Genomic DNA, 26,323 nt, shown 5'->3' with positions numbered 1-26,323 from the left:
AGATGGGGACAGTCAGAGGCCACCGTGGCATGCATGCATGTGGTGTCCAGGCCGATCAGCTCCTCGACTTTTAGCCCCCCTCTTCCTCCATCTGATGGAAGAGTTAAAAGATAGGTCTTGGCAGCAGGCCACCTGGTCGAGTCGCCATGCCCTTGCCTCCCCACTGGCCTGTCCCGACTCCACTCCAGTGTCCGGGCTGGGCCAGACCATGCCCGGCCAGGCCCCAGGGAGGTAGCCATTCCCAAGGAGAGAGGCCAGGCGGCAGGCCGGATGGGGGAGCAGCCCATAAATCAGGCCCCACTCCCACTTGGTCGCTAACAAGCGCGGCTGCCTACCCGCCTCCGTGGGGTCCCTGCCTCTGGGCTCCCACAGCGGGCCTGGAACAGCCAGCTGGCCAAGGCCTCCGCAGTGCCTTGGCCTCCGCCCCCACCCTCGGCCCCCAGATAGATAGGGGTATTTTTTTTTTTCTATTAAGAGAAGAAGAAAAAAATAGACGTAAATGAAGAGAAACACCAACAAAGAAGGCGAGAGGCCTGCAGAGTCACGTGGGGGCAGAGACCAATTGGGCCTCCGGTGGCCCCCCCCAGGGCGGGGAGGAGGAGGAGGACGGACGGACAGGACCAGCCTGCCGTCCGGCTGCCGCCCGCCGTGGTGTGACGGGATTCCTGTGCGCCCACGGTCGCCACCGCCCCACCTGGGCTGCCGGAGCCTCCCCCTGGACCCCCGGTGCCCACTGCCACCCTCATCCGGCGTGAGAGCGCTGCTTCCGCTCCGTAAGTGAGGGCCTGGGCCCAGGCCTCTAATGGCCAGCCTCCTTCTGCAGTGCCTCCCTGAAGCTTGGGCCGGCCACCGCCTGCTCTGCTAAGTGACCGGTGCCCCTGCTCTGGGCAGGGAAGGGGCCAGGGGTCTCCCAGACTCACCCTCCCAGCATGCTACCCCCTTTTCTTCCTTGGGCTGCTGAGGGGAGGAGCCAGGCCTGTGACCGCAAGCCCCACGGAGGTCTGCTGGTGTCCGCTGTCGCTTGCCGGGCGTCCACCAGGCTGTGTGAGTCTGAGCCTAGAGGTCTGTGAGTGTGTCTGGAGGGCTCTGGGCCTGTCTTGGGGTTCTGTCCCTTGCCTGCGTGTCTGTGTTGTCTCTGTCGCTGTCTCTGAGTCTTGGTGTGTATCTGTGTGCCTGTCTCTGGCGTCCATCTGTCAGCCTGGGTTCTGTGACTGGGCCAGGTCTAGCTTTGCTTCCCTGGGTGGGTGCGTGAGGGGCTGGAACCTGGGGCTGTGGGAGTGGGTGCCTGGGTGCCTGGGTGCCTGGAGTGCGGAGGAGCCAGGAGCTCCTAGCCGGTGAGAGTGGAAACCTTGGGGGAGAGGGAGTTGGAGATAGAGGGAGAAGGGCCTCAGAGCCCAGCCCCCACCCACCCGGCCGGCTCAGGCCTGTGTGTCCAGCGCCAGGCTTCCCGGAGACTTCTATGGGCTCTACCTTAGAACAGCTGACTGGGGCACCCCAGCCCCTCATGCCCCCAACCCCCTTAGCTCCCGAGTCACTATCTGAGGGCTCCACTGTGTTGAGGAGCTGTTCAGAGGCAGCCGTGACCCCCACCTCCAGCTCCGGCAGATGCTCTTGTTTCTCAGCGGTTTGGGGGTGTGGGGTGCCATTTACAGGGTCTCTGGCTCTCTTTCCTCCCTCCTCCCCAAGATTCTTGCACTGAAACCGCAGTACTCCATCTGTAGGGCCAACACTTTCCACTTTATGCATGGAGAAACTGAGGCTCAGAGAGACCAAGTGACTTGCCCCAGCTTGCACAGCAAGTCTGCGGGTTCTGCTCCTCCACTGTGGGGTGGGCAAGCTGAGTGGGGTTTGCAGGGGTCTCTGGCTGCAGCTCACAGTCCCCAGGCCCAGCTGTGACCGAAGCCTGGGGCCTCGAGGCGGGCAGGGAGCCCATGGGGCCCTTTGGTGGGTTGCACCGCTGTCAGTGTAAAATTTCGGCATTTTCCTGCTGGAAGATCGCGGCTTTTTGGCCTCATGGTCCCCAAACTCTCTCCGGCCCCAGGTGCCGGCGGGGGCGGGGGCGGGATGCGAGCAAGCCGCTTCCTCTTGGGTCAGTTTCTCCAAATGAAAAACAGTGGCCCCGCCATGGTCCCCAGCCCAGAGCAACTGCTCGGCCCTTGGCCAGGGAACCCCTTTGTGCCCAAGGCCGCCCAGCGCTTTCTTCCCGCCCCACCCCGCTGTGAGAGCTCCGAGGGGAGCAGCGGGGTCCTGCCTCTGGGCTCCTGGGCCAGTAGAGGCTTCGGGCCCTCCCTAGGCCTCGGACATTCGTAAAATGGCATTTCAATCCACGATTCCCATTTCCAGCCCAGCGAACTGAGGCTGGCGAGGAGAAGGGGTTCGCCTCAGATCTCCCCAGCGGGGCGCCCCTGAGCGCTTCCACCAGGCCACGCGCTTGCTTCTCCCCAAGGCTTTGGTTGGTCCTCACGACCTGCCCTTAGCAAGGTAGAGCAGTCATCTACCCACTTCACAGATGCGGTCCCTGAAGACTCGAGGCGGGGAGAGTGCTACTGCAGGCTCGAGTGAGGAGACGTGGCGGGGCCAATAGGAGAATCTGGCTTCCACCCGTGAACTCGTGCCTCGGCCACGGTCGCTACTCGCTCTTACCCACTTCCACGCTGCACCGCGACCGGTCACCCTCGTGGCCCTCGCCACGACCCAGCTGGGTTCGCAGACAGGAGCTGCCTCCTCCCACCGCTGGCGGGTGGCCGGAGGCACCCGGCGCCCGACACCTGCCCAGATCGCGGGGCGCTCGGGCTCCGCCGCTCTCTGGTGGCTCTCGAGGTCCGGGGAGACCGGCTGGGGCTGGGGGGGGGGGGGGCGGGAGGATGAGGGCGAAGACTCGAGCCGGGCTGCGGAGGGGGTGCCGGGCGCGGGCCGGGCTCGGGGGGAGGACGCGGCCGGGCCTCCGCCCCCGGATACCGCACGCGCCGATATAGAGCGGCCGGCCCCCGGCCCGGGCGCGGCGGGTTGGCGCAGGGCGCGGTGGCGGCGGAGGGGCCCGGGTCCCAGGTGCGCCTCGGAGCGGCCCCGGCGGCGGCAGGGGTAGCGCAGGGAGACTGAAGGGGGGGGGAAGGCGGGAGGGGGGAGCCGAGGCCCCCCGCCGCCAGCCCCGCGCCCCCGCCTCCCCGCCCCCGGCCCGAGCGGCAGTCACCGCGGGCTGGCGGCGCTGCGCCCGGGTGCGGCTCCTCGCGGGCGGCGGCGGCGCGGCCGGGAGGTGCGGGCTCCGCGCGGGAGGGACGCGGGGCTCTGCTGGCAGGAGCGGCCAGGTGGGCGCCGGGCCGGCAGCAGCCGCCGTCGCGCCCCCTCTCGCGTCCGGGGCCCGGGCTCCGTGCGCTTCCCTCCTTGGGACTTCGGTCTCGGCCCGCGGTCGCTCCCCCGCCTCGGGCTCGACTTCCCGGAGCCCGCCGCCCACCGCCCGAAGTCTCCACGCCTCGCGACCCCTGCGCGTCTCCCCGCCCGACGTCCCGGTGGCGGCGGCAGCGCGGGCTGCGCCTCCCGTTGCCGTCGCTGCGGCGGCTTTGTCTTCCCCGGCGCGGGGGCCCCGGCGGCTCGGCGTTTCGGGCTCTCGGTCCCGGCGCCGTCGTTTTCCGCCTCCCGCGGCCCGGGTCCGCGTCCCGGGTCCGACCCCGCCGGGCCTCGCCTCGGCGCTCGGGCTCCTGGCCCGCCGGTTTCCGAGCGTCCCGCGTCCCAGACCCTCGGGCTGGCCGCCTCCGCCTCCAGGTTTTTTCTCCGTGTCTCTGTCTCGACGTCTCTGTCTCTGTGTCTCTGGCTCTGCGTCCGTCTCTCTTGGGTTTTCTCTTTGGGCCTCCGCTGTCTCTTGGAGTCTCTCTTGGATCTGATCCCCTACCCCTCGTTCTCTCTCTCTCTCTCTTTCTCTTTCTCTCTCTCTGTGTCTCTGCCTCTCTGTCTCTCTCCATCCCTCCCTGTGTCTCGTCCCCGCCGGGTTCTCTCCAGCTCGTGGTCTCTGTGTCTCTGGCACTTTGGGGCTGACCTGGTCTCTGCGCCCCGCGGCGTCGGTCCTCGTCTCTCGCCCGGGTTTCCTCCTATCTCTGTCTCTCCCGGACTCTGTCTCTGCTTCCTTCGTCTCTGTTGGGTTCCCAGAACACCCGGGCCGGGCGCCCCACATCTCCCGGGTCCCCTGGCGTCTTCCCCGCGGCTGAGCCCATCACCTTTTCTCAGAATCGGGGTTTTGTTCTCAGACAAACGAATCCGAATCGAAGCTCATCGAATCCGAAGGCCCCCGATCGGGCGCGGCGGGGCCCAAGCTGGAGGAGCCCTCCGGCGGGGCGGGAGCGCAGGGCCTGGGCGGGGAAGGCCGGCACGGGGGCCTGCACCGGGCCCACCCCAGGACGCTGCGCGGGCGCTCGGTGGGTGCGGGAGGCAGCGCCTGGGCGCAGAGAGGGGACCGCGCGACGGACCGGGGACAGCGGCTAGGGCGGCGGCCGCGGGTACCCCAGGCTGTGGGTCTGCACAGTCCCGCGCTGACCCGCTGTTCTTCCGCAGGCGGACGCCGCGGGCATGGACTATTCCTATGACGAGGACCTGGACGAGCTGTGCCCCGTGTGTGGGGACAAGGTGTCCGGCTACCACTACGGACTGCTCACGTGTGAAAGCTGCAAGGTGAGCGGTCGGGCGCGCGGCAGGGGTGCAGCGGGCGGATGCGGTGGGGCCCCGCTGACTCTCCGCTCCCTCCCGCAGGGCTTCTTCAAGCGCACGGTGCAGAACAACAAGCACTACACGTGCACCGAGAGCCAGAGCTGCAAGATAGACAAGACGCAGCGCAAGCGCTGTCCCTTCTGCCGCTTCCAGAAGTGCCTGACGGTGGGGATGCGCCTGGAAGGTGCGGGCAGCGCGGGCCTCCACCCCTGACCCCTGACAGCCCGAGGGAGCAGGGGGTGGGGCTGGGAGAGGGGCTGAAGGGATATAGCATCGTTGGCCTTCACGAAGTTTCTGGTGATTGGCCCCTCCTGCGACATTGGGGCCCAGTCGCTGCAAGGGAAACGGACGCTGGCGCTCATCTTGTTGATCACCCAAGGTGGCCTCGGGTGAGAAGGGACGATGGCAACGCCGGCCTGGGTTAGGCCGAGAAGTATGCAAAAATGAACTCCCTGGAGATGACCCTTTCCCCAGCCCCTGCCAGGGCTCCAGCACAGGGTGGGCAAAGCTCCTCCCTCTGTGAGGAGGTCGCCATCGCCCCACACCCCAGTACCCAGCCCCAGCCAGCAGAGGCCAAGTCGCAGTACTGGCACTGTCAATCAGGCTGGGTGACACTGGGCAAAATCCTTAACCTCTCTGAACCGCAGATTTCCCCTTGAAACATGAGCATAGCCGAGTGCAGTGGTTCATGCCTCTAATTCCAGCATTTGGGAGACTGAGGCAGGAGGATCACTTGAGCTCAGGAATTTAAGACCAGCCTGGGCAACGTGGAGAAATCTCCTCTCTACAAAATATAAAAAGTAGCTGGGCGCAGTGACAGGTGCCTGTAGTCCCAGCTACTCAGGAGGCTGAGGCAAGAGGATCACATGAGTCTGGGAAGTAGGAGGCTGCAGTGAGCTATGATCACACCACTGCACTCCAGCCTGGTCAAGAGAGAGATCCTGTCAAGAATAAAATAAATAAAGAAAGAAAGAAAGAAAGAAAAGAAAAGAAAAATGGGCTTAATGGCAGTGCCTTCCTCCATTGAGTGAGTGCAGTGAACAGTGTAGGTAGCTGGAGGGGCCTGGGCGTTCACTGCCACAGGTTAGCTGTCAGGCCGATCTAGCTTTCTGCCCATCACCACTACCCGGTCCCCACGCACTCAGCTGCCCAGCCGCTTATCTGTCCATCCATCCATCCGAAGGGCTCTCTGGTTCATTCACTCAGCCAGTGGGAGCCAGTGAGTTTCCTTCCCGGCATGTTCTTAGCCAGGCCCTGAGGGGGCTGGGCAGTGGGGGACAACTGAATTGCCCCCAAGGAACCCAGGCCCCTCTTTGCCTCCCTACCCTCAACCCTAGCCCTCAGCCTGGAGAGGAGGAGAGAAGTTTTGGCCGGTAAGATTTGAGCTCCTGGGGGCCCTCATGGGCCCCTAACCCCAGGTCCCAAGGGGCCGGAGAGCTGGCGTTGTGGGCAGCAGAAACTCCTGTGCAGCCTGAGGAGCGGCACAGCGCTGCCCACCCCAGGGGGCAGGAAGACTGGCCAAGTGGCCCCCCAGCCCCTATCTCCTGCTCTTTCCCATCGCCCAGAGTGCAGGCTGGGGCCCTGTCTGAGAGGGGCTGGGGACGCACTCCAGCTGCAGAGATGCACCCGTTGGGTCTGGCTGATGACACATTCCTGGCCAGGTGGAGGAGTGAGGAACATCTGGTCAGCAGGAGAGGTCCCCTCCCCCAGCACAGAGCCTTGGCTGGCTCTAAACTCGGCTTCACATTTGCAGCCAGTGAGGGACACTCGAGTCATTTTGCAGCAGAAGCTCAACAGTCAGGCAGTCAGTCAACAAGCAGTTGGACCCTGAGGCCAGCAGTGAACTAGGCTGACCAGGGTCCCCTTCCAGTCACCATCTCCCTGCCAGGCCTTGTACTGGGCACCTGAGCCCAGGGTGGAGCCCTCAGGAGCACATGGTGTGATCCACTCAGCATGATTAGAGTGGGCAAGGACAGGACACGTGGAGCAAGGACAGTAGAGTCTGAGTGAATCCAGGAGTGCTTCCTGGAAGTAGTGACATTGAGGCCGGGTGTTCAGCAACCACAAGAGAGAGAGAAAAAAAGGTATGAGTCAGAAGGAAAATGAAAGGCAGGGTGGAGGAGGAAGATGTATCAAGCAGAGGAGTGGAGGCGAGTTAGGTGGAGTGGAAGGAGAGGGGCCTTAGCAGAGATCACCTGAAAAGCTGAGCAGGGCCCTGAAGGCCAGGCAAAGGAGACTGACTTCCCCTGTGATTAGTGGGGGCCATGAAAGGGTGTTGAGCAGGGGAGAGAGCGGTCAGATGTGTTTGGAAAGGATCCGTGGTTGGGCAGCATGGAAGGTGGCTCGGAGAGGGCAAGCCTGACCCTCTGCCCCTGCCCACAGCCGTGCGTGCTGACCGTATGCGGGGTGGCCGGAACAAGTTTGGGCCGATGTACAAGCGGGATCGGGCCCTGAAACAGCAGAAGAAGGCACAGATTCGGGCCAATGGCTTCAAGCTGGAGACGGGGCCCCCAATGGGGGTGCCCCCACCACCCCCTCCTGCGCCGGACTACGCGCTGCCTCCCAGCCTGCATGTGCCTGAGCCCAAGGGCCTGGCCTCTGGCCCCCCTGCTGGGCCGATGGGCGACTTTGGGGCCCCAGCACTGCCCATGGCCGTGCCCGGTGCCCATGGGCCACTGGCTGGCTACCTCTACCCTGCCTTTCCTGGCCGTGCCATCAAGTCTGAGTACCCAGAGCCTTACGCTAGCCCACCCCAGCCTGGGCTGCCATATGGCTACCCAGAGCCCTTCTCTGGAGGGCCCAGTGTGCCCGAGCTTATCCTGCAGCTGCTGCAGCTGGAGCCGGATGAGGACCAGGTGCGGGCTCGCATCCTGGGCTGCCTGCAGGAGCCCACCAAAGGCCGCCCTGACCAGCCGGCGGCATTCGGCCTCCTGTGCAGAATGGCTGACCAGACCTTCATCTCCATCGTGGACTGGGCACGCAGGTGCATGGTATTCAAGGAGCTGGAGGTGAGTCTCTCCTCCCGCCTGGCTGGCCTTGCATCATTGTCCTCCCGGCTGCCCAAGCCTTAGACCGACTGTCCTTCAGATGGGGCCCTCCTACCCACTGGCTTCAGGCAGTCCACCCTGGAACACTGAGGAGCATTTCTGCTCTCTCACAGCCTGGTGGGTCCTGGCTCCCTCCCGTTCCTTCTCCTTGAGCCCCTCGAGCCTCTGCTGCTTTGGTCCCTGCACCTGTCTCTTCCTACTGTCTCTCTCCCTGGCGTGCTGTCTCTCCGCTTCTCAGCGTCTCTGCAGCCCCTTCAGTCTCTGAGGTTCCCTGTTCTGAGGCTCTTTTAGTACACATTTCCCTCGTTCTCTGAGGCCCTGGGCTCCCTCAAAGGACTAGCGGAGTCCTGGGGAGACTGTCTTGTCTCCCAAGGCTTCAGCCCAGTGTTAGGAAAAGGGTCTGGCCCATCCTGTCCTCCCATTTAGGGAGGCTGCCCATCCTTGCCGCCTCCAGCGGCACACACAGATGGGACTCTTAGTGTTTTGGAGTCTGGGACATTCGTGGTTCCTTCTTCCCAGCTGAGGTGAAAGATCCTCCTGCCTCTGCAAATCTTGTTTATGCTGGATGGTGGGGTGTGTGTGTGTGGTGTGTTCAGGGAGCTAGGTGGGTAGGTTGGTGGCTTCCAGGGCCTGCCACTGATCTTCCCTGGCAAGGCAGCCTACCCCCTGGGTTGAGGTACCTGAAGCTACAAAATCAGGAAAGCGGCAGGAGAAACTGAGGCTTGACATAGGAAAGAACTTCCCGTCTTCCACCTAGTGGCTTGAAGAGCCCGAGGCCCCAGAGCTGACCCTCCAGTGCCCTGGCTCTCTGAGACCTCCCCAGAGGCCCCTCCAGCTGGCCAAGGCCTGCCCCGCCCTGGCCTGGGTTTAGGCACTCTGTAACCCAGGCTATCGGTGTTTGGCTTTCCCAGGCTGCCCCCCTGGCTGTTCTGGGGCTGGGTGTAAACAGCAGGGCCCGTTGCCCCCCCTGCTGGGGCCACTGCAGCCTTGAGCAGCATTGTCGGTGTGGCGCCACTCGGGCCTGGGCTTCCTCCAGGGGCATGAGGCCGGATGGGCTGGGGGCGCTGCCTGCCCTGGCTGGCGTGGAGGGGGATGAAGGTGGGGCGTGGGTGCTCCGAGCCCTAGCGGTGGTGTCGTGGGACTGGGGCCTGGGCTGTCGGGGAGGTGGGGATCAGTGGTGGTGGCTACTGCTCCCTCTGTGGAGGCCCCTCATGCTGAGGCCTGGGGCTGCACCATGTGTCTGTCTGTCATGGGGTGGGTTTCTCACCACTGCCCCCTCTCTGGCCTGACCTAATGGATGGGGTCAAAGGCAGGCTCTTGAACATGAGGCCATGGTGGGGATGAGGACCTCAAGTGCTAGGGATTGGTTGCCAGCTTCCCTTCAGATTCCCCATGTAGCCCCTGTGCAGCGGGGAGGAGGAGCAGGGCATTCCCGGCCTTCCAGAACCCTGGGCTCAGGGGCAGGGCACTTCCTCTGGCTGCCTTCCTAGTCTCCCGGGGATTTTCACGCAGGATGGGAAGGGCTGTTGTCCCAGCTTTGCTGAGTGTTTTTTCCTGCTTCTGGCTCCTCTGTGGTTCAAACCTTCCTGCTTCCCCTTCCCAAAGTCTGAATTGAGCCCAGGATTATAAGCGGTGGTCACCAGCCTCTGTAAAGGGGCCTTGCAGATAAGTACCAGCCCAGCCCTTAGAGTGCCTCCTGTCAGCCACGTGGAAGTTCTTTTCCACTGGTCCAGTGGGCCCTGGGCTAGTGTCTCTTTGCAAAGCCCAGAGGTGGTGAGGAGGCAAAGTGGGAGGGGTGTGTGTGACTCTGGCATCCCTTCTGGCTGATCATTCATTTCCCCACCTCCGGACAGGACACATCTTAGCAGACAGAAGAGGGGGCTCTCTGGCTCTGAGGGTGGAGCAGCCCTTGGGTTGGGCACTAGGGACATTAAATCAGCTGAACCCAGGAAGCTGGCCGCCTGGAGGAGACATCAGACATGCACCTAGTTGCCAGTGAAGGTGCCCCGGGCTCTGAGAGCCACTGAAGGAGCAGAGGGAGCCCTTGGGGGAGAGCAAACAGCTCTAACTGAGGGATTCAGAGACGAGTTCTGTGCCTTTCTGGAAAGTAGAGAAGATTCAGGATGTCCCAGGCAGTGGGCACAGCATAGACTAAGGCCCCGAAATGCGGATCAGGTCCTGGGAGTTCCCAGTGGGCCCAGGAAGTGGGATCGGAGAGGTTGGCAAGGTCAGAGCAGAGCTGGGACCAGGAGTGGGTCCTTGGGCAGAGGTTGATGGATGGCCTGCCTGGGCTGGCTGGGGCTCCAGGTTCTGGGTCAGGGAGGGGCTCCCCCAGCAGCGCCTGAGCTCGGAGCAGAGGCCCACTCAGCCCTCTGATGCTGATGGCATCTTGCTGCTCAAGAGGCATCCCGGAGTCTCAGCTGAGCTCTCAGGGGGGCCGTGAGCCCAGATATGTCTGATTCTGGGCTGCAGATGTCCTCTTGGGGTCTTCCTCTCCTAACTTCTTTCTCAGCTGGGTTGGGGGTCCCTCTGTCTCCATTTTTTCACCTCACACAATCCCAGCACGTCAGCTGACAGTGGCACAGAAGTGAATGTCAAAGACTAGAATCAGAGAGGCCTGTTGTCAAGTGCCAGCATGTCGATTACATGCTGTATGATTTGGGCAAGTGACTTCACTCTCTGGGCCTCACTTTCCTCATCTTGATAATGGGAGGAGGTGGAATAGTGTCAACCCTGTAGGGTTGCTATAAGGGGTTAGTGAGCCAGGACAGGGGAAGAACTGACCGTAGGCAGGGCAAGCTTAGGAAGTGGGGCTGCAGCACCCTTCCTATCTCTTCCCCTCTGAGCTTCACCATTTAATTGACGCCTGCAGGCTATGTCCTGACCAGGAAGACAGCAGGGAGAGAGACACTGTTCCCAAGCTCCTCTGAGCACATGATTATTCTGGGACTATATTGGGGCCACTTTGCTTATAAAGCAACTTTTTCCCTGCAAAGTGGCAGAAACTCACCTGTACCTGCCCCATGGTGGGCAGCAGTGCCCAAGGCACAGGCAGCCAGCCTCTCTGGTCACTTACCATGAAGGACAGGCTGGGAGGATGAAAGGGAGGACCCGGGAGGGGCAGCGGGGGCCAGGAGTGTCCAGTGACCCACCTTGACATCAATTCACCCTCAACATCCAGCTCCGGGGCCCCCACGGACAGCAGATTTAACTGCTCAGATAGACGGTTTTGTTTAAGCGGCAGTAACTGTCAGTCCTGGGCAGACAAATGACACTTCCCTGACCACGCAGCCAGCAGAGCGCGGCAGCCAGCCCGTGGCGTGTCAGCCACCAGAGAATTACACAGCCCGCTGGCCTTCAGAGCCAGACCGATCGGACCCCAGGGGGCTCCAGAGGGGCCCTGCTGGGTGGGAGGGCAGCTCAGCACCCATAAATACCCGGTCTCTGAGGCAGCCTGCAGAGCATCAAGGCTCCGGGAAGATTTGTGGTGGGCCAGCAGGAGGGGTGGACGGCTGATGGGCCGGGCAGACGGGCCAGGCTAATGGGAGCAACTCTCTCTGGTTAAAGGAACCTCTTAGCCACCTGCCTTCTCGTGCAAAGGGGCTGGCGGCTACGGCCCTCTGGTTTTTTTAAATAAAAAGTGTGTGTGTGTGTGTGTGTGTGTGCGCGCGCGCACGCGCGCACGCACACACACGCTCATCTGTGTGGGGAGGGGAGCGTTTAGGAGTTTGGTGTCTTTATGTGTCCATTTGTTCACCCAAGGCAAGCAGTGAGTACAAGACCTGCTTGGCCAAGGGACAGGTGGAGCCCAGCCGGCAGCGTTCACGAAGGAGCCAGCAGCAGATCCCCACACAGCCCTACGTGTGTTCTTATGCTTTAACCAAAAAAGGGAGAAATTATGTTTCCTGCTTCACAGAACAGGAAATTACGGTGGAGGAGGACGATGCATGGCCGGATGGGGACTCAAACTCGGGGCACGGGGCGCCAAAGCCTCAGCCACCATATTGTGGCTCTCTGCCCCTGCCACCCCTATCAGCCGCACTGGGCAGGGCTGCCCCATCCAGGGTCTAAGGTCTGGGTACAGAGTCTGCTCCCAGGAGCCCAGCCGGGTCACCGTGACCCATCTGCTTTCTGCCTGAAGCGCGGCTTATCTCCTCATTCTACCCCTTATCGCTCCTCTACCACCTCCCCACCCCCTTGTGCCTTCATTCTGGGTGCAAGGGTGTCTGCTCCTGCGGGCCTCCGAGGGGCAGGGGCCAAGCCTGGCCCTGCATGCCCTCCCCACTGCCTCCACCTGGGTACCCAGGGTGGACCTAAGAGTTTTTCTTGCTGCCAGTGAGACCCCTGGGCAGGCCCCTCCTACCCGGGTCTCAGGAGGTTCCCAGGGTCCCCAGAGCCCAGCTGCCTGAAGCCTGTACGGTACCTCTGGCAAACCTCTGTTTCCTTCTCTGTAAAGTGGGCCAAATGTCAGCAGGGCAGGGGCGAGGTGTCCTGTGCCACGCTGGGCAACATGTCTGGTAATAGGTGCTCTCTGAGCCTTGCCTCCCTCCTGGAAACCTCCGCTCCATGGGGGAACGATACTTCCGAGGAGGGCTAAGGAGAGATGATTGAGTGGGCCTCTGACCAGGCCTGTCTCCTGTGTCCTCCCAGCCAGGGCGGAGCTTGGGGCCCACGGCTGACGGCAGGGGCTCTGGGAAAAAAGCTTTGCTGGGAGCCAGAGGGAGGTGTGCGCTCTGGATCCAGAGGTGAGGTGGGGAAGGAGGGAACGGACACAGACCTCTCTCCTCCGCTGTGTGGGCCCGGAGGCCCGTCTGTGTGCAGTCCTGACTTTTCTCTCTCCTTTTCATCCCCTCTGTCTGCCTGAGGACAAAGGCCCCAGGGATGCCCCAGGAGAGAAGGAGAACAGAGAGGAGGAGGGGGCTTCTACCTCCTAGAGAGAGAGCTGTTCATCAGGCTTGGGCCAGTTCCCCTCTGGCTGGGAGCCCCTAGGTGGGGAGTGGTCCCTCTGAGCTCTCTGCCTGTCTTGGGGAGTACCTTGCTGTTCCTCAGCCGTTCTGACTCCTGCTCTGGGGCCCGGAGAAGAGCTGGACGCCGGTTCTGCCTCCCCAAACCCCACAGGCATCTGCGAAGACAGAGGTGTTTAACTGATGCCATGAGATGTTGCAGATTCTGCGTCCAGAGGGAGCGGGCCTTGAGGAAGGAGAGGGGTCAGGTAGGGATTTGTAGAGGAGGAGGGAGCCTGTGAGACCAGGAGCTTCTGGATGGTAAGGGGGATGATCGACAGGTCTTCTTCCGCACCTGGTGATTAGGAGCGCAGATCTGGAGCTGGACAGAGCTGTGTGACCTCTCTGCGTTCAGCTTCTCGTCTCCATCACGCGGGTAGCATCTGTGGCTGTAGGGCAGCGTGGAATGACTGTTAGCTGTCATGGCTTGCATTCACCACAGGGCACAGCCCAGAAAGGTGCCCTGGAAGGGTCTGTGGGGTTGCTGGTGGCCACTGATGAGTGGCATGGTCTGAGGGGACCGGGCTGTGTCTGCTTGGGACCATCTGCCATGCCCAGTGTTCTTCCAAACACCCAGAAGGGCTGGCTTTGTCACAGTGGAGACTGTGCAGCAGGAATGCCAGCCGAGGTCCTGGCCTGGCCCCGCCTCTGTGTGATCCCGGGAGAGTCTCTTGCCCTCTCTGGGTGGCAGATTCTTCAGCTGAAAACTGGGGATTGGGGCCAGGGGATCCCTGGCTCTGCTTGAGTCCTGCAGAGTCAAAGGTCACTCCAAACGGGCTGGGTCTGCCACTGCTCCGGGTGCCTCTGACTGCAGGCTGGGCATTGGGAATCGGCTCCTTGTCGCTGCTGTGTTTCTGCTTCAGGTGCCAGGCCATTTCCGCCCCCCTGCCCATGCCCTGGGCCAGACCACAGGCCAAGTGGGACCTCCTGACTTCTCCTGAGCCTGAGAGCTCTGGGTAGGCCCGGGGGAAGCCCTTGGCTTCTTCCTGATGGCTCCTGTTTGAGCGGTTGTGGCTGCCAGAGGTGTGGCCACAGGCTTTTAAATGTGCACAGCGTTAGGATTAGGAATCATCTTGCATGCATTTGTAGGAGTCCTCTGCAGAGCACTTCTGTGGACATGAGTCACTGTCATGCATGGCGTACCTAACGTGGACTGGACTGTCTGCTCAGTACTCTGCCCACTTTACAGATGAGAAAACCAAAACACAGAAAGGTTACCAGGACTTGCGTAGTCATACAAGAGACAGAGCTGGGGCCTGAAGCCTGGCCCATGCATGCCCCAGACACCCTCCTGTTAACTGGCCAGACCCTGTTGCACTTGGATAACGTAGACATTCAGGCAGACGGGCACAGGGAGGTTAACTTGCCCAGGCTGCATACCCAGTGGGGTCTCAGCTGGGAGGAGAAGGGGTGAGACAAAGGTACTGATGCTGGCTGGAGCCTGGCCCCCCATGTGACTCTTCCTTCTAGGTGGCAGACCAGATGGCACTGCTGCAGAACTGCTGGAGCGAGCTGCTGGTGTTCGACCACATCTACCGCCAGGTCCAGCATGGCAAGGAGGGCAGCGTCCTGCTGGTCACCGGCCAGGAGGTGACCACCCCCTGGGCCCCGCCCTGCCCCTGGAACCCACCCTCCAGGACCCCGCCCCACCCCTGGGCCCCACTCCCGCCCTGCTGCACACTTCTAGAATTCAGGGCCCCGGAGAGGACCCAGGCCTCTCGGGGCTGGCTCTGGGCACCCTGATTGTCAGCCCTTTCCCTTCGTTCATGGGATACCATGGCCCGACCTCTCCCTGAACAGCCCTGGGCCAGGCTTGAGAGGCACCGGCCCCTGGGATCCCTGCTCTGGGGAGCAGCTCAGGGGGTGTGGACAGGTCAGGGGAGGCTTGTGGAGGAGCTGATGGTGGCCCTGGGTCTGGAAAGAATACACTAGAGTTGGCTGGGGAGTGAGGGGTGAGGGGGCAGTCCTCACCTCCACAGAAGTGTGGTGCTCTGGTTCCTTCTGGGTCTGGTGCAGAGGCAGCCTGAGGTGAGAGATGAGCGAGGCTGGAGGGTTGCTAGGGCTGGGTTAGCGGGTAAGACCTTGCAGGCCCTGACTCTTGAATGAATGAATGAATGAATGGGCAAAGGGCTCCAGAGAGGTCAGAGTCAGAATTTGGGCCGCCTTAGAGCAGGGATTGAGGATCTGGGGAGGAGAAGCCCTAGAGGCAGCAGGGTCTAGGCAGAGCTTTAGGTGGGGGAGGGACACACCAGGTGGCAGCTGAGGGGCAGGCTGGGAGGGGGGCATCTGGGCGGGTACACAGCCAGGGAGGAGGACTCGCCTGATGAGACTAGTGTAGGGAAAGAGGGGGAGGGAGGGAGGCAGAGAAGGGGGTTGATGCTCAGGGTCCAGCCTGGTAGCAGGAGCATCACTCCCGGGTGGGGCCATGGGAGGGGCCATGGGCTGGGTGGGTGCCATGGGGTAGGGAGGCAGGCGCTGCTCCCCACTGCAGCGCCCCCAGATCCCCGCTCCTCATCAGGAGCACGGGTGGGCAGTACTGCTTCCAAGAGGGCGTCTTGGGGTTTCCTGTGAGTGCAGGTGCCTGCAGTCTGTGTGAGGTGTGAGGTTGGCATGCTGTCCTAGTCTCTGGCTCTGAGAATGGCGTGTGTGTGTGTGTGTGTGTGTGTCTCCGAGCTGAGCTGTGACCCAGCATGCAGGTGTGATCGTGGGGGTTCTGGGCAGCCATGGGTGTGTCTGAGTGCCCCCCTGCGGGCCTGCCCTTCCCTGAGCCCTCCCTCCCGGAATGTAGAGGCTCCCCGAGCTGCTGGTGCTGCTGGGCCTGGTGCTGGCTTAGTGTGTGAAGGAGGCGGGGTGCCCTCAGCTCCAGATCTGGTGGGTTGAGGAGAGTTCGAAAGGCGGGTCCCCAGCGCTGCACAGATGTCACCCATGCCTGGCTCAGCGCCAAGGCTGGGCCCTCCTGACCCCAGCCCATCTGAGCTGCCTTCTCACGGGCACCTCCGATCCATGCCCTCGCCCCTCTGTCTCCAATCAGAGCCTCCTGCCCGGACCCACGTCCTCTGACTGTCCGGTCCTGTGCTCTCTGCCCCAGGTGGAGTTGACCACGGTGGCCGCCCAGGCGGGCTCCCTGCTGCACAGCCTGGTGCTGCGGGCGCAGGAACTGGTGCTGCAGCTGCTTGCGCTGCAGCTGGATCGCCAGGAGTTTGTCTGCCTCAAGTTCCTCATCCTCTTCAGCCTGGGTGAGTGCGGCTCCCATGACAGAGAGGTGGAGACAGCCAGGGGCGGGCAGGAGGGTTGGTGAGGCTAGAGAGGTAGCCCTGTTGAGGCCAGAGTGGCCACAAAGGAGCCTCAGGGGAGAGAGGCCCCTCCCTTATCTACTCTGAACAAAGGTCTGAGGGCCCCCCACCAGGACCTAGCTCCTAAATGCCTAAACGGGGACTGCTTTCCCTCTGGTGGCCCCTGTGACTTCAGGATTTTTATTCCAGGCTCGCATCCTGGGTCCCCGTTTTCCCTAATCCCCGGATCTAGGAGGCCCCAATTCTGAGTCTAGCTCCTGGGACCCGGACCCCTTTGCCTGTGCACGCATGCATTCATTCACTCACTCTACAAACAGGCGTCTTGGATACCGCAGTGAGCAAAAAGCCCTAAAGCCGGCCCTTGAGGTGCTGACCTTCTCCAGGGGAGACAGATCATGAGCTTAATACGATTAGTAAGACATAGGTTTGTACAAAGATTAGGCAGGCAGAGCCAGGAAGGTTGTTACCAGCGCTAAGGAGGAAAAGAAAGCCGAGGAGAGGCAGAGGGCAGGTCCGGCCCGGCCTGGCCAACCACCCCACTCCCCAAACACCCAGGTCTCCCTCCCATTGCCCTCCTGACCCCAACCCCGCCTGGGCTACTCCAGTCTGCACCCTCACTCCCTGGCAAGCCATCACCAATGCCCTCTCCATGCCCAGTGATGCTGAGGGCACAGCTATCCCTTGCTAATCAGGAAGAGACCTAGTGCTGGGGTGGTTAGGGCTGAGACAGAGAGATGGGTGTGGCTCAGGGAACCCTGGGTAGGGAGCAAGAGCTCTTCTTGGAAGGCTTCCTGGAAGAGGGAGATCCGAGCAGGGTTTTGGAGGATGAGCAGGAGTTTTCTGGGGGGATGAATTTTTTTGCCATGGTGCAGATGGGATGGAATAGAGGAGATGAGTGAGTGCTTCATTACCTGGAGATGGGGCAGGATTAAGATATTTTTTGGTGGCTGGCATTATAGTCATAGTCTGGGAAGGGTGTGCCTGCCAGAGAGAGGGAAGAGTGGGGAGTGTTACGGAGGCAGAGGGGAAGACGGAATTAATTAATGAAAATCGGGAAGCTCAGTGCTCAGGCGGGATTGGTGACATCCTCCATGCCATGTGGCTGGGTGCAGTGGGCTGGGTCTCCTGACCCTGGCAGAACAGGCTGGTAGCTGGAGGGCTTATCTGCAAGGCCACCTTAAGCCACCTCTCAGGACACCAGCCAGGGCTCTGCAGGGGTCAGCGGGGGACAGCCACTGGGGTTGGAGGGGCAGGATCTTGGGCAGCCAGTTAGGAGCTGTGGCCTGAAATCCTTGCAGGAGCCTCCAGGCCGGCCCGGTTGGCTGCAGCTGGGGAAGCTCCCTCCTCCCTCTGCCTGTAGCACCACCCTCCCTGCAGCCTGGCAGGCTCAGCAGACTGGCACAGGACAGTCACAGACGTGTGTGGTCGGGATGTGGAGCCTGCGGGAATGACGCGAGCTCCTGTGTCTCTGTTTCTGGGCATTCGTGTGTGCTTGCACGTGCAAACGACGGACTTTCACATGCTTATGGCTTCTTATGTGTTAGGCTGTGCGAGGGGTTCGTGTGTGACTGGGGAGAGACCTGGAGATCTGGGAACACGAGGAGTTTGTGGGGGAGGGTGGTGCTTGGAGGCACCTGGAACCGGAGTGTGTCTGTGGGGCGCTGGGTGGTATGGGAAATGAGAGTTCTTGACCAGGTTGCCATCATGAGGCCACTGGAGGATCCTAGGGCAGGGTAGGTGGAGGGTGGGCTGCCAGCCACCAGGCTTCTTTGCCAGGGCTCTGTCTATCCTTGGGTGTCCCCTGAAGAGCAGGGACAGTGTCTTGGCCCCCATCCCGTCTTCCCACCAAAGCCCTAGACACTTGGGACTGCCAGGCCCAGCATAGCTCTGGCCACCACTGAGGGTGAATCCCGGACTCCTCTTCCCTGGGGTGTAAGGAAGACAGCAGAGCTTAGCGCTCTTCTCTTGGGTCCAGGTGTGGGTATGCTCAACACTGGAAGTGCCTGGCCCCCATGTCATGCCGGTCATCAGCCTTTATGCCCGATGCAGCAGCTGAGGCCTGAAGGTGCAAGGGCCTCCAGTGCTGGGCTAGAACAGGCCTGAGTTGCGGGGAGAAGGGTGTGTGCGTGCGCATGCCTGTTGTGTGTGTTAGGAAAAGGAACTAGGTTGGGGTGAGGAGTGGATTCTAAATCTGCCCTCTGGCTGTGTGCCCTTGGGCAAGTCACTGCTCTCTCTGAGCCTCTATTTCCTCATCTGTAGAATGGCCTTCCTGGAAGAGAATCATCTGAGCAGGGTTTTGGAGGATGAGTAGGAGTTTTCTGGAGGGATGAATTTTTTTGCAGTGGTGCAGATGGGATGGAATAGAGTTAATCCCTAACTTGCTACAAGGATTGAATAAGAGAGATCCCCCAAAGTGCCCAGCGCTTGGCTGACCTCTGGGAAGTGTGTGTCTCAGAATTGTTTTAATCATAATCACCATTATTAAGTTAATGTGCATTTGCATAAGTGAATGAATGAAATGAATGAATGAACCAGCTCACATTCTCCATCTTCATCACGAGCTGTGTGTCTGCAGTGTCTTATCTTTGGGCACTGGACTTTGGGTCTGGCTGATGTGGGTGGGGGAGCCCTGAGCCCAGCAGGCCAGGAACCTGGTGAGGTTGGGGTTACCGGAGGAGGAGCAGGAAGAGATTCCAGGACCCCAGCTGACGGCAAGCAGCGAGAGAGGGGTGTGTGTGGTGGGGGGCAGAGGCCTTTGGGTGGCCAGTTCCAGGTTAAGAGAGGAGCCCCATCAGTTCAGTGTGATCAGGGTTGGACCAGAGAGGAGAAACCAGCGCCACCTGGCTATCGGGGAAGGCTTCTGGGGGATGGGGGCTCTGAGCTGGGCCTAGCAGTATAAGTAGGAGCGTTCTAGGTGAAAAAAAGCAAGCGGCATTAAAGGCTTTCCAGACTAAAGGAACAGCTTGTGCAAAGTTCTGGGGAATCTTGAAAGTTCTGTCTGGCTGTAGGGGGCGGGGACCGGGTGGAGAGGAGGCTGGCGAGGGGACAGGAGCTGAGCTGTGCAAAGCCTTGAATGCCGGGGCCTGGTACCTTGAACTTTCCCTTGGGTAGGATTTTAACCAGGCAGTAACATGATGAAATCTGCATTTTATCAAGACCCTTCTGAGTGCAGCATGGGAAAAAGATGGCAGGCTGGCAGCCCAGAGCCCTGGCAGAGGCTAGACCTGGGGCTCGGCTGGAGCAGACTCCAGGGTCTGCAGCAAAGGGGTCCTCTCCTGATCCCGCCCAGACCACCAGAGCTGGGGCCCCAGGGAAACTGGGACCTGGAGAAGGACCGCCACTTGCCAGCAGACTTCCAGCTGGCAAGCAGGGCGACCCCTTCGGGGGTGGCTCCGCCCTGGGCAGCCTGACCGCGAGTGCCAGTATCCCCCACCCACCCCACCGCCCTGCGGCTCCCTCAGCGCCTCCTTCACGCCTGCCTCCGCCTAAGGGTGCCATTTGGTGTCTAAATAGCTGTCTCGGGAGGGCGAGGAGGCAGGTAAGGAGGTTTAATTAAAATTAGTGCCTCTCTCCTGGCAATCACGGTATTTATGAAGATGGGCCCGGCTGGCATTGTTCTCCCGAGGACTTAATCGAAGCTTAATGGATTGACCTAACATTCGATTTCCTGACTTCCATTGAGGCGGCGGCAGCAGCATTCCCTTAAGCGTTTGCAATTTACCCACTGCTCCACGCCAACAAAAGGCGGCCTGAATAGCAGCCCCACTCGAGGGGCCATTGTGCGCGGGGGCGCCTGCCTGAGTTACCGCTATTGGGACAACATTCTTTATGCCTCGCTGGAATGAAAGGATTATTCAAATATTCAATTAAACCATGAAAAGGGGGCTTTTCTGAGAACCTGGGGGCCCCCAGCTCTGCAGAGCTAGCCGGCTGCTCTCCGAGGTGGGGGCGCTATCTCCCAGCTCCCTCCCACCTCCACTGCCGGGAGTGCTGGGAGCTGAGCGGGCTTGGGGGGCTGCAGGTTTCTCGCCCGCCTACAACCTTTGGGCGCCCAGGGCCCAGAGCTGGGCATGCAAATGAGAGCCAGCTCCTAACTGCCCTGTGAGGCAGAGATGAATTTGCCCCTGTTCTGCAGATGACAGGAAACTGAGGCTTGGAGAGGGGAAGTGACTTGCCCAAGGTCACCCAGCTGGTTGTAAAGCTGGGATCTGAACCCCTGACACATGAAGGGGGCGTCTCCAGGGTGGTTTGACCCCTGCTCCTGTGCTGGAAGAAGGGCGTGGTGTTCCCTGGGTTGCTGGCACCATCACATCATCACATCGGTTATCCGCTGGAAACTTCTCAATGGTCTCTTTAGAGACTGGGGGCCCAGAGAGGCTTGGAGAAGGGGAGTGACTTGTGCAAGGCCTCCAGGTGAGGGGGAAGTCAAGTCCAAAGGCCACTGTAGCCTCTCTGGGGGAAACCTAGGACCCCAGGGTGGGGGCTCTTGGACAGGACTCATGGATTGCATGGAACGTAAAGTTATGTCCAGTCCCCCAGGAGTGGGCATCCCAGCTTGACCGAACTCCTGGGCAGGGTGACCCAGCCCTTTTGCCTATCATGGGAGACTCGGGTTTGAATCCAGGCTCTGGCATCTTTGTGTCTTCCAGGGCCCTGCTTCCTTGAGCCCTGGGGACGCACTGCCCTGCCAGTCTGTATGTCTGCCGAGATGAACTGAGCTGGGTGCAAGGTGTCTGGGGGGTTCCCGGGAAACTGGGGCTGGGCTTCTGGACTCTGGCTGCTGTGGCTCCGTTAGCGACTGTGCTTCCCTCCCCCGGCCCTGTGGCTGGCCTCCCGCAGGCAGTGGGGGTCTCCAGGCTGCTGAGAGCTGGAAGGCCATAGAACTGGTGGGGGTGGGGGCGCCCCTGACTCCGACCCTCCTTCCACACGCACCCCCGCACTCTGCTTCTGTGTCTCTGGCAAGGTACTGCTGAGAACAGTAAATCCCGGTAAAGCTGAAGCCCTGGTCTTCCGGACCGCCTCCTGCCACTGCCCCTGCTGCAGCGTCCTGGCCAGTCCTCCCCCTCCAGCTGCTTGCTCCAAGCCCCTTAACTGATGTGTGGCCTTGAGCTGGTCCCTGTCCCTCTCTGGACACCTATTATGAATTGTCAGAAGACTTGCTTGAAATGTCAAGTGACTTGGGGAGGAGAGTGAAGGCAGATGGGACAGGGATGAGGCCAGGAGGAGCTCAGTGAGGGGGCATGACTTCCCCTGACCTTTGAATGTCAGGGACAGGCCTGGCTAGGGAGTAGGGCTGCTCCATACGGTTGGGCAGGTCACTCACTGCACAAGAGCACCTGGGCCAGGAGGCGTTGGGTAGATATAGCAGTATCTCTCTGGACAAGAGGGAACTTCCATGTAATTGGCAGAAAGGTGCCTTCAGGGTTAATGGTGACCTTCTTGGGGAAGTGAGGAAGAAAGTGCTCCTGGCTCGCTTTGGAAGGGAGGGTGAGGAGCCAGGGCTGGGGTGGGAGGATGGAGGCCAGGTCCTGCCATCCGCCCCCGGGCACAGCTTGGGTTTCCCTAAATCCGACTTTGGACAACACAGGCTTTGGCAGGCGTACTGGGGGCGGCCTGGGATCAGGGTTGCCAGGAGCGTGGCGCTCTCCTGGCGCAGAGGGTGTTAAGGGGATTAGGGGGCCAAGGGCTGCACAGGCTGCCTCTGGACTCCCCCGCAGCTGCAGGGCCAGGGCCGGGGCAATGGGGTGGGGGAGGAAGTGGGTGGATGACCGTTTTCTGAGCCACTGGTCACCCCATCCCAGGCAAGGCCAGGCTAGGATTTGAGGCCCCGGGACAAATTCTGTGGGTACCTGCTGCCCCTGCGCCTCCAGGCTGGGCACCTGCTAGAAACGCTGCCCAGGAGCTGAAAGAGGCCTGCACGTGGTGGCAGGAACTTGGGTGACAAGAAATTGACCCAGGCTCTCCCCGTCCAGGGAGGAGGAAGGCTGGTCAAGTCAAGGTGGGGCAGGGACTGCCGCACCTCAGTATTGGCTGGGTTCAAACCCACTTTCTGTCACTTCACCGGACCTCGGGTCTGGGGGACACATCAGTTGCACTCCTCTGTTCAATCATTGGTGCACGCAGAACCAAACCCCCTCCACCCCTCCCCAAAGGGAGCCCTCCCTTGATGCTTAATGCAGGTGGTCCTGTTTGCCCCTGTCTTCCTGTGGCATGTCTGCTTTGTGTACAAGCTTTATTCATTTATTTACATACTTACTCATTTAGAGACGAGTCTCACTCTGTCACCCAGGCTGGAATGTAGTGGCACAATCTCAGCTCACAGCAACCTCGGCCTCCCAGGTTCAAGCGATTCTCCTGCCTGAGCCTCCCAAGTGGCTGAGATGACAGGCACGCACCACCATGCCTGGGTAATTTTTTTGCATGGTGAGATGGGGTTTCACCATGTTGGTCAGGCTGGTCTTAAATTCCTGACCTCAAGTGATCCACCCATCTTGGCCTCCCAAAGTGCTGGGAATACAGGCTGAGCCACCGCCTCTGGGCAACAAGCATTTCTAGTTTATGTACATGGCTGAGCCTTGTGGATCTCATCCTGACCTCCCTTCTGTGATCTTTGTTTTCCACTCAGCCTCGGGCTTTTAAAGGCGCATCCCTTTGCCCTGCGTTGTGTGGGCTCCCTGACTTCTGCTGACTGCACAGGACCCCTCGGGGTGCAGCCACCACGTGGCCATCCAGGCCACCTCCTCACCACCGTGAGCACAGATGGCTCCTGACTCCCGAACTTTGGCTTCGGATTTGTCAACTTTACGGTGGTGCAGCCGTTGAAAAACATGCATTCAGCAGAAAGCGTGCTTGGAGTACCTATGTAACCCTTTCTGTTTTGGGTTTTCAGCACAGTGTTCAGTGAACCCCATGAGGCATTCAGCACTGGATTATAAAACAGGCTTTCATCAGATGATTTTGCCAACCAGAGGGTAATGTGATCTCAGTGCATTTAAGGTAGGCCAGGCTGTGACGTGCAGTAGGTCAGGTGTCGGAAATGCCTTTTGACTTAAGATATTTCAGCTTGCAACAGGTTAATCAGAATGTCAGCCCACCTGCACTCCTGCCGTGAATGTCCATGTTCCCCCATGGCCCCATGACAGTCCTTCCTGGGGTACTGGAGCCTCTCTGTTGGCCATAGGTGAGACTATAAGAGCATGCCAGCTGCCTTCTAGAACACTTATCTTACCCATATCCCCATTAATACTGGGTATGACTTAGAAATGTAGGTTAAAAAGACCAACAAACCGGCCGGGTGCAGTGGCTCACGCCTATAATCCCAGCACTTTGGAAGGCCAAGGTGGGTGGATTACAAGGTCGAGGATTTGAGACCATCTTGCCTAACATGGTGAAACCCTGTCTCTACTAAAATTACAAAAAATTAGCCAGGCATGGTGGTGCATGCCTTTAGTCCCAGCTACTCGGGAAGTTGACGTAGGAGAATCTCTTGAACCCAGGAGGAGGTTGCAGTGAGCCGAGATTGCACCATTGCACTCCAGCCTGGATGACAGAGCAAGACTCCCTCTCAAAAAAAAAAAAGACCAAGAACCTTCAAAGCCCTTAGTAAGTAAACTGTACTTAATTTCTATAATAATATTAAGGACTACAAAACTCTATTCTGCAACAATTGAATGCAAAGAAACCACTTTAATTAAGCTAACCCTCCCTAGATTGATGGGACTTTAACCCATGAAAATTTAGTGAGGCCACCAGTCCTCATGTGTTGCAGCATGAGATGGGATCATCCCACCCATGGTGTGCCTCTGTGGGCGTGGTGATGATGGGGTGACAGTGGTAATGGTGGCAGAGTGGGGATGTGGATGGCAGTGGTCATGGGGATGAGGCATCAGTGATGGCTTTGATCGTCCCGGGGGATGGTGTTGGGTATGGCAGCAATGGTTGACCCCGGCGGCGGTGAGAGCAGCTTTCATTACGATGGCATTATTGTGGTGCCACTAACCCAGCCCAGCGAGCGTCTCACATGCTGGACACTGTTCTTCAGAGCACTTTCCACACAGCAGTTCCCTAAATTCTCAGGACCATGTTGTGAAGTTGGTACTGTCATCACCCCCATTTTACAGATGGGGAACCGAGAGCTTTAGTAACTGCTTAGGGATACTTCCAGGGAGGCTGGTGACGGGCTTCATGATTCTCGTTCATTGTGACCACGGTGGTGATGATGGCAGTGATGATGGTGACAGGTGACTGTGGATGGGTTGTTGATGGCTGGCACTGGCCACATTTATGAAGAGCACAGGCACGTGGGTGTCAGTGACGATGGTGGTGTTTGTGAACCAGTATGACAACAATGGTCATGGTGACACGGTCCCAGCAGGGAGACCCTGGTTGCATGGTTGATGGTGGCAGTGGCAAGTCTTCGGTGGTCATAGGGAAGGTGGCATTGTGATGCCGGTGACAGTGTTGGCTGCCCAGCCCCAAAGGGGATGGATGGTGACCCGATGGTGACTGAGCGCCTCCCTTTGCAGACGTGAAGTTCCTGAATAACCACAGCCTGGTTAAAGACGCTCAGGAGAAGGCGAACGCTGCCCTGCTGGACTACACCCTATGCCACTACCCACACTGCGGGGACAAGTTTCAGCAGCTGCTGCTGTGCCTAGTGGAGGTGCGGGCCCTGAGCATGCAGGCCAAGGAGTACCTGTACCACAAGCACCTGGGCAACGAGATGCCCCGCAACAACCTGCTCATCGAGATGCTGCAAGCCAAGCAGACTTGAGCCTGGGCAGGGGGCGGGGCCGGGGCTGGGGGCGGGGCCAGGGCGGGGCTGCCACCACCCCACCGGCTCCACGTGTTTCATTTTCCGAGGCCCACCCAGGAGCCCCGGCCCCGTCCCCGTCCCAGAGGCCGCTGCCCCTGAGTTCTGACACGGTGTGTTTGGGAAGGTGGGTGAGGCTGGGCAGGGCCTGGCAGAGGTGGGGTGGCCCTGGCCAGCCACCAGCACTTGCCTGCTAGTTGGAGTGCCCAAAGGAGGTGGCTGGTAACCACCCCCGCCAGCCCCTGCCCTGCTCCCAGATCTTCAGAATCGCTCCTGGATTCTGAAGCCTGCAGGTCGGGGGAGGAGGTTCGGGATTCCCTAGTGGGCCTCGATGTCCCTTGGATCAGAGGTCATCCCTTCCTCCTCTCCTGAAAACAGACAGGGAGAAGTTGAGCAGGTATCAACTGGGGGAGGGAGAGGGTCTCCAGTGTTCCCCTATGGAGAACAGGAGGGAGGTCCTCTGTTTTGTAAACTAAGGATAACTGAGTTTGCTAAACTGGGAGGGGCTACTGGGCCCTAGAGGACAGCAGGAGAACTCGTTAGGACAAAGAGTCCCCCTCCCTAGCCCTTCTGCTCCACCTGACTCTGCAAGAGGGAGCTTTGATCATCATCAGGAAAGAACTTTGCTCCGGTCATCACTGATTCCCTCTCCCACCCAAGGAGAACGTTTGGTATAGTCGACACCCTAGTCCCACCCAGACGTGGCCCTCCCAGGCTGGTATTTATCTGCAAGGTTGTAGTCAAGAGGTCCCCCTCACTTTTTGTTTTTAAGCTTCTAGATACCCCTTGAAAGGTGTGATGGAGGGAAGGGGACAGATCTGAGGGCTGAAGCTGAGGCTTGGGGACTGGCACTAAGGACAGCTGGTGGTTTCTCCCCAGACACTCGCCTACCAAGTACCCTTGGGGTGGTGCTGGGTCATTGCTTCTGAGCCCCAACCCCAACCCAGAGAAGACCTGTTGCCCGCCCTCCACCCACTTGCTGAACCGCAGGACGCCCTGTTGGGGGCTTCAAGTCTGTGGGTGGGAATGAAGGTGAACTTGGGAGGGGCACGGGGCTGTAGATCAGGGACAGCACTATTGAGCCCCTCCCTGTGGCCCCAACCTGTTGGGTCCCTTGCTGCAAACTCGTGAAGCTGGGCCTCAGCTCCCTGGTCTCCTGCCCTAGGTTATGAAAGAAACTCTCCAGGGCGAGGCACTAGTGGGAGGCCTCAGCTGTCTCCCATCCCTGGGCTGGGTGCCTGCTGTCCACCTTGCTTTCCTGTTACTGTTGCAGCTTGCGCTGAGCCTGCCCAGTTGGAGGAGACTGGGCACCCCTGCCTCCTGCTTCCCGCCACCCTGTCTTAGTCTCCCTCTCTGCCCCCTGAAATGTGAGCCCCTGCCAAGGCCAGAGACCCACAGCCCTGAAATGAGAAGTGCCCTTAAGAATCTCCCCAGCGCCCGCAGCCCTGGAATAAATTTTGCAATTAGTTTCCA

The 26,323-nt window shown here is 60.2% G+C and overlaps 1 protein-coding gene across 5 annotated transcripts; it reads left to right on the top strand.

The window, feature by feature from the left end:
* Positions 1-590: 590 nt before the first annotated feature.
* On the top strand, positions 591-26,323 carry NR5A1 (nuclear receptor subfamily 5 group A member 1). 5 transcript variants are annotated; one of them, XM_035257173.2, is made up of 7 exons: positions 591-773; positions 4,543-4,659; positions 4,738-4,879; positions 7,078-7,703; positions 14,216-14,335; positions 15,834-15,981; positions 24,564-26,323. In XM_035257173.2, the coding sequence occupies exons 2-7, from the start codon at positions 4,558-4,560 to the stop codon at positions 24,809-24,811; spliced, it is 1,386 nt and encodes a 461-aa protein (XP_035113064.1). In that variant the 5' UTR covers positions 591-773; positions 4,543-4,557; the 3' UTR covers positions 24,812-26,323. The 5 variants fall into 5 exon arrangements, with proteins under 5 accessions (XP_035113064.1, XP_035113088.1, XP_035113070.1 ...); XM_035257197.3 differs by having other exon boundaries at positions 591-1,044; XM_035257179.3 differs by lacking the exon at positions 591-773 and adding an exon at positions 973-1,062.

The sequence above is a fragment of the Callithrix jacchus genome, chromosome 1, assembly GCF_049354715.1.
Source record: "Callithrix jacchus isolate 240 chromosome 1, calJac240_pri, whole genome shotgun sequence".
Taxonomy (NCBI): domain Eukaryota; kingdom Metazoa; phylum Chordata; class Mammalia; order Primates; family Cebidae; genus Callithrix; species Callithrix jacchus.
This window is presented reverse-complemented; position numbering and strand designations above follow the sequence as displayed.